This window comes from Camelus ferus, chromosome 18 (assembly GCF_009834535.1).
Source record: "Camelus ferus isolate YT-003-E chromosome 18, BCGSAC_Cfer_1.0, whole genome shotgun sequence".
NCBI classification, from domain to species: domain Eukaryota; kingdom Metazoa; phylum Chordata; class Mammalia; order Artiodactyla; family Camelidae; genus Camelus; species Camelus ferus.
In genome coordinates, this window is record NC_045713.1 from 34,229,408 (window position 1) to 34,236,920 (window position 7,513).

Here is a 7,513-nt window from a genome sequence, read left to right on the forward strand (position 1 = left end):
GGAATGTTCAAGTTAAAGGGAAAAGCAAATGCAAAGGCCCTGAGGCGGAATGTGCTTGGAATATTTTAAGAAAAGCAAGCCAGGGGAGAAAGGTGGGGGATGAGGGCTGCTGTTCCCACGCAAGGAGGCAGGTGTGCAGGTCAGGGAGGATCTTTTAAGCTTTTGTAAGGAATTTGGACTTTACTGAGGATAATAGACACTGTTGGAGAGTCATAGACTGCCTAAAGTTTTAAAAAGATTATTCTGGCGGCCATGTGGGAAAAAAGGGGAAGAGTAAGAAGGGAGGGTAATGGTGAAAACAGAGAGGAATGAAGTCTATGGCAGAAGTTTCAGATATTAGGCAGCTAGCCTGAGGTCACTCAGCTCCACAGAGGGCGGAGCCAGAATTCACTCCCACCCAGGGCTTCAAGCAGTATCTATTGGGTATTTACTCTGCCAGACATTTTGCGAGCCCTTTGCCTCCATTATCTCGCAATAACCTTTAAGAGGCTGAGCGTTTATTTCGAAACAGTGTGGCTTTCTTGCAAACTGTGTATCTCAGAACTCGAAAGAAAAGTCTGGACCTCTAGTAAATAATTTCGAATATTTAAGAAGAGTCAGAAAGGAAGCACTGATTACAAAAAATATTTTTAACTGCTTTAAAAAAATAATCTATACATATGTTTCAGAAGATAAAACGAAATAGTTTTGGGTGAAAAGCAAGTATTTCATCCCAGTTCCTAACGCCCTCCCAAGCGGCAATTACCGATTTCTGTGGGCCTTCCAAAAATACTGTAAATACGCACGTATCAACATTTATTCTAAATGGTGAACAGTTATTGCAATAAAAATTAGCAAATACCTAGACCCTTGTCAGCTTTTTATTTCTACGGATTAGGTGCTAGAAGGTTATCGAACCTACGGCTAATGCCGCACCTCTACTCACCTGGGTTATGTTCGATTCCGTCGACTCTCTACTATCCACCCCTGAGGAGGCTCCGCCCCTTTGCCCACCTCCTTCCACTAGGCAATCCTTTTTTTGTTTTTGGCGGTCCTTTGAAAGTCTCGCGATAGCCTGACCGCTTCCCATAATTCCGTGCGCTCGCCCCTCCCGTCCTCTTTCCGCCATCTTTCCGTGCCGGTGAGTACCTTTCTCTGAGCTGTCCAACATCATCCGTCGGTTATCAGTGCCATCCTGCCACCTGAGGTTTGGCTTCGGTGCTCTGCGAGGATGCCGGAGGCCTCCTGGGCCGGGGATGCTGGCCTTGTGGGGGTTTGGGCAGGCGGAGGGGAGAGACATGCCCGGCCATCCCATGCTCTGCACTCTGGGGAGCTCGGCCTTTGGGGTGCAGGCCGCAGCACTGGCGGGACCTGGAGCTTTCGGCCGTCCGGAGGGGCCGTAGCCCGGAGTTGATTGACTGCCTCAGGACCTCTCATTAGTGGCTGAGGTAGCTCCTTGGCTCCGAGAAGCTTCGGGGACCGTGGCGCTGGCTGGGACGTGCAGCTTCCCATTACTGCTACCGCGCTGGGAGCTTGGGAGACTAAACGACCCTCAGCAGGGAAAACTGCTTCCTGCCTGGGGTGGCGGTTTGCTGGGAACTAACCTCATCCGGGCTCCAGGGTCTTCCCTCAGACACTTTGTTGAGCTTGAGGAAGTAGGTTGAATCCCTACTATTTGCATTTGAGACGTGCTTTGGTCTCTGCCTTTAGCTTTCAAAACTTTATTAAACATAGTTCGTGCTCATTGGGATGGAGTCCAGTCCTGTGCGTTTAGGACGTTCCTATCTGCCACTGTGGTACGTTTGCTGTTGGATATAGCTTTGGGTGGCACAAGAACGGACGTTTTAGTTTCAACAGTAATAGATGAAAGTTAAGCAGTGTCTTTTGCATATTAGGACAAGGCTGATATCGGGCTAGTTGGTTTAAAGGACAATGTTAATGGTACAGACGCTGCTGGATTCCTGTAGTTTGGGAAACATTGTTGGTCATTATCAGGTCCCGTTCTGAATAACTAAGTACCTTAGCTGATACTCTTGGTAGTTGACATGTTCCTCTGGGGAACCAGCCTGCTTAAAGATAGGGAAATTTCGTCATGACAGAGGCAGAAAGAAAAGGATGTATTCGCAGTGGAATAGTCGGGTGTCTGTTGATGGCAATGTCGCTAAAATTCCTGTTCTGTCTTCCCTGAACAGCCATAATGGTGCGCATGAACGTCCTGGCTGATGCTCTCAAGAGCATCAACAATGCCGAAAAGAGAGGCAAACGCCAGGTTCTTATTAGGCCGTGCTCCAAAGTCATTGTCCGGTTTCTAACTGTGATGATGAAGCATGGTAAGTGTGTTGCTGGGTTTTATGTTTTGATGTAAACATACTAGGGTGTGGGTCCTGTAGAAATTAAATGTTCGGGGAGAGGACTGGGAAGATAGGGGAGCAAGGTATCCTTCAGTTGACTTGGGCTGTGGACAGGATAGTCTGGGTAAATCATGCTGTTCAAGAAACTCTGAGTAGATCAGGACTGTGGAGGTTTGTGACGGTTGCCCTGCTAGGTGTTTGGCAGCTAAAATGGTCTTTCTCTAATATTGCAGCTGCAACATGTCATTGAAAGGGCCCCTGGGCTCTTCTAAGAGCTTGAGATGGAAAGGAGGATTGTTGCACGTCTTGGGCACGAGGTAGCCTTTGGGAGTGGGAAGCTACGAAGGGGCAAGGAGGAAAGAATCCCCTTTTTGGAATTGTTTTGGGTGTTGTCCCGTAAACCTTAAATTTATAACAGTCAGTTGTATTCTGTAGGTTACATTGGCGAATTTGAAATCATTGATGATCACAGAGCTGGGAAAATTGTTGTGAACCTCACAGGCAGGCTAAATAAGGTAAGAATTGATTATTTTCCACATTTGAGAACCTTAAGAATAGTCTAACATGGTGTCGTAATTGCTGTTGTAAAACCAAATAGCAGTGTTGTGCTTGTTTTACCTAGTTAGGTTAAAAAATTAGAAATTGATTAGAATCATTAATCTTTGTATCACGTTTTACTTCATTGGTTCTCCAGGTAGAATTGTGAGTTGGCCTAGTGTTTGTGGAATAGGCTGTCTGAAGGGAGGGAGACCTGGGAGGGTGGGGGTGAAGCAACAACTGGTGGTACTGGTGTTTTGAATCTTTAGTGGTGTAAACTGTCCACCTCAGTGGCTTGAACCTGGGTGGCTCAAAGCCACTAATCCTGTCTGTGTAAATATCTTTGGTCCTTCCTCTCGGTTATTGTATTGGATGTTCTGAGCCAAATATGGGATTTTCTAACAATATAATACTTATGGTTTTGCTGTCATAGGTTGAATGTTTGCCTTTGAGGTTTGTTCTCCCTTTCAGTTTGAATTGTAAGCATAACCTAGTTTGATTCTTTTCACTGTGGTTTAACTACCACGTATTTGGGGGGCAGGTGTTTGTCTACTAGCAGATTAGGGTCTCTGAACTGCTACTTTGCTTTGAGTTCAGGTTTGTAGCTTTCACATTTGCAGGGAGTCTGAGATCCTGCTGACCAACTGAGTGGGGAAAAGCGGCCCAGAAAGTGAGTGGTTAGTGGTGGGGACAGATTGATTGGTGAAGTTATTTCCTGGTCCAACAATTTCTACTTTACAAAGTTGCTTCCCTAGATAGTGAACTTGCTTCATGCGTGGTTAACTTCTTAGTGTCAGGTGAAAACTACTGGATGCGAAGCCTTTGTGGAGAGATTTGAAGAGTTTTCAAAGGTAATTTTGGATCTGTGTCTTGTTCTGTTGTATTGTAGCCATTAGATCCCAATCCCAGAGAAGGATGTGGATTTACTATTCTTTCTCCCCTGACCCTCACAGTGTGTTTCTGAGGTAGAAGAGAATGTGTCTGTTGTTTTTTTCTTTTCTCTATTTTTAGGAGTTAAGCTGAGATCTGAGTCCTGCTCAAGGTCTCTGAGCTAGTTAGCCTGGGAAAGAGCTGCTTCCAGTGTATAGTTTATAGTACATCTGAAAGATTGGGTTGATGTTAAAAAGCAAAAAACTCGATTGCAGAAGTGCTGTTTCAAATTCCTCTTGAACGTTCACTATACATAATAGCTTGAGAAATAAGTTTGAAAAGAGCATTTCTCAAATGGAACTCATCTGTGGCATCCTTGTTCTGGGGTATACTAGTTTGAAAAATTCTGGCTTACTGGTAGTTGGAATCCAGACCTTGCCACTTATTTAGCTGACTTTAGCAAAACAAACTTAGTTTGGGGTTTCTCTGAATTTCGGTTTTTTTCCTTTATAAGAAGGAATTTGCCCACTCATGCAACAGATGAATGTACCTTCCTGAAAATGTAATGGGGCTGGAAAGTAGGTAGTGTTTAAACACTGTAGATGAAGAAAATTCTGGCCTTAATCATATCCTCTTAAGATTGCGAGAGGGAATTCTGGAATTCTGCTAGAGGGATTTTTGCTGCTGGAATAAATAAAAGCCTGGGAGTAGTGATGTGGTGGCCTCAGAAAGGCCTTTCACTTAGCTTCCTTGGGTTTTCCTTATTCCTGTCCCTGTATTCTTTCCATCCAGTGTGGGATTGCCCTTGGCACCTGTAGCTGATAGTATAGTATTACAAAAAGAACCTGAGTGGGCTTCCTGCCAGAGGGCAGTTGGGCCTGATAGGTCATTTTCAGTTTCTGTGGGTTCGTATCTGTTCGGTGATGTGTAACTGCTCCAAAGACTTAAGTAAGTTCTAAATTCAGTCTCTTTACTGTCTTGGGATCTTTTTAATGATACACAAAACTGCCTGTCTGCTTTTTTAGCTGATTGAAGTATACACTTCAATGGTACTAATCCTGAGTGCTCACGTGATCGTTTGCTGTGTGTAGATAGTGGGAAACCTGCTTTGATATTTTTTAGTATGCTGGTGATTTTTAGAGTAGTGATGTGAGCGGCTGGCGGCGGGGGATCATGTTTAGCCCAGATTAAGGCACCTTTGGATCCCCTCATCTTCTTCCCAGTTGATCTAGTCATAGACCTCGTGAACCCATGGGTAGGCTCATGTAGCCTGTTAGAGGATGTTTGAACACTTACTGTGTTTTATGGCTTAGATATGATTGATTACAGTGCTTTGGCTCTTAGAGAACTCTCACTTTGGAGGATAGTTGTTGCTGTTTTCCCAGTAGCAAGCAGATGGGATAACAAAATCCTTACCGCTTTCTGCTTTCCTATCCATTTTGCCAGGTAATGTTAGTTTGAGAAGATGTGGGGTTGTGGGATAGTATGCTCCAGAAATGGTTACTGGTCCTTCATCGGTGTGGAGCAGCAGTTCTTCGTTTTTAGTTTAGTGCTTGTGGAGCTTGTTTAGGAATTCTGACGTTACGCGTTTTAACTTACAGGAGGAGGATTTGGGTTCTCACGATAATTTCAACCTTAAGTTAAAAAGTTTGACTACAGTTTTATTTGTCTTAAGACTTCGTCTCTTAGCTCTTTAAAATTTGGTCATTTGTCTCCAGGCTGTAGGAATGCACACTGGTGACCTGACACTGTCAAGAGATGCCTTGTGTTCTACCTCTTTTTTGACTTTTCCAGTGGTTTGGTTTTTCTTCCTGGTGTAGCCTTAATTCAGTATTTTTTTTCAAATGGCATTTATATCAAAGATGGCACGGCATAGTTACCTATTGAATGTTCAGTTGGTTGGTTTATATGACTTCCGTTATAAATACTTTTTAGTGTTACTCAGTTTTTCTGTTATTGGTGAAGTGTGAAAAGCATTTTCTGTTTTGTTTTTACAGTGTGGAGTGATCAGCCCCAGATTTGATGTGCAACTCAAAGATCTAGAAAAATGGCAGAATAATCTGCTCCCGTCCCGTCAGTTTGGGTGAGTTGATTTTCCTTTTGTAAAAGAAGTTAATGCTAAGGATTGCTGTGATGTAATTTGGCTTGAGTGGAGTTATTTTTTAGTTACAGCAGTAATTGTCTCCATTCCAACCAGCTTGACCTCAGGATTAGCTCCTGTGTTGCCACATTTCATGTGTTAGGTCCAGGTTCTGGGAGGCATGTGAAAGCTGAGGCTATGGTTTGTGCGCCTTTCAATGTCTGCTCTTTCAGCTCAGTGCATATAGTTCATACATGTTTGCTGTGAATCCCCTTGTGTGGCCAGAATCACTTCTAACCCTAGACCTTTGGGGAAACTCAGTTTGAAAATATTCATCTTTGATAAGAGACTGAGTTCAAATCCTTGTTTTTCTTTTAAGGCTATGAGGCCTTGGGCAAGTCATAGCCTTCATAGCCTTGATTTCTTCATCTTAAAAGTGACTCTTAAAAGGTATCACCTGATTTAGTTCTGATAAAGCACTTTAGGATCTGATGCAGTGTTTATTTGTCTGTTGTTGATAACTTAGCCCCCAGTCATATATTTGGCAATGTTGGAATTTGCTGTCGCTTCATGGTTACTCTATGTGAACAGTGATTTCTGATTGTATTTATGATACTAGTTCTAATGCCTCACAGTTGGCATACCATCTTACATGCCTTATTTTGATCCCCATGGTAATTTATGGGGTAGCTGGGCCAGGTGGGACTCCTTTGTCCAATTAGCTGTGTGTGCAATAGTTTGTGATCATGTGTACATTAAGTGGCAGAAATAGTTCAGTCAGATTTGTATCAGTACTTCCTTAAGAGTAGAGTGACATTTTGAAGCTAAAGGAGTTTGTTCTTTCTGTTTTTACTTTTTTTGAGTTAGTCAGTTTACAGTGTTGTGTCAATTTCTACTGTAGAGCACAGTTTTTCAGTTATACGTGAACATATATATTCATTGTCACATTCTTTTTCGCTGTGAGCTACCGTAAGATCTTGTATATATTTCCCTGTGCTATACAGTATAATCTCATCTATTCTACATATGCCTATGGTTTGTTCTTTGTCTTTGACTAGACTGAATAGCATTGTTTCTTGCTGTCAGCTGAGGGCAGGGCTGTATGAGCGCGTGTAGCTGAAGCCTCTGTTTGCGTCTAGGAGCCAGCCCGCAGGCGGCAGCAGTCTGTCCGTTATGGGAAGGCATCTTAAGCACTGATGAATGTTGCTGTTTTTTTGTATTAAAAAGCAGCTCTGTGTTGAACTATGTTTAGGAAAACTCACCAACATTTTTTTTTTAACTTTCCGTAGTTTCATTGTACTGACAACGTCAGCCGGCATCATGGACCATGAAGAAGCAAGGCGAAAACACACAGGGGGGAAGATCCTTGGATTCTTTTTCTAGGGGTGTAATACATACGAGCAAATAAAATGCCTCAGTGGACTCTGGTGCTTCCCTCAGTCGTTTTGAACTTTGTACAGCAGAGTAGCAGGAGCGTCTGCGGCAGTGTACAGCCTTTGTGTTAATTGGTGAATGCTTTTTCCCTGAAGTAAACAAGAAAGTTGATTTGGGATAACTTACCCCATCACTCTACTGGCTCACCACAGAGGAGGGTGTCTGACCCCGGATGGTTGACTCTGGCTTGAGGTCCAGGTGGTGAAGCTGACCCTTTCTGGAGTCTTACTTAACCCTGGAAGGAATTGTGCCTTTCCTGTTT

The 7,513-nt window shown here is 43.5% G+C and overlaps 1 protein-coding gene across 1 annotated transcript; it reads left to right on the forward strand.

The window, feature by feature from the left end:
• The first annotated feature begins 1,014 nt into the window (after positions 1-1,014).
• RPS15A (ribosomal protein S15a) lies at positions 1,015-7,244 on the forward strand. Its single transcript, XM_006177267.3, has 5 exons — positions 1,015-1,120; positions 2,172-2,309; positions 2,766-2,845; positions 5,735-5,820; positions 7,107-7,244. The coding sequence occupies exons 2-5, from the start codon at positions 2,177-2,179 to the stop codon at positions 7,198-7,200; spliced, it is 393 nt and encodes a 130-aa protein (XP_006177329.1). The 5' UTR covers positions 1,015-1,120; positions 2,172-2,176; the 3' UTR covers positions 7,201-7,244.
• The last annotated feature ends 269 nt before the right edge of the window (positions 7,245-7,513 follow it).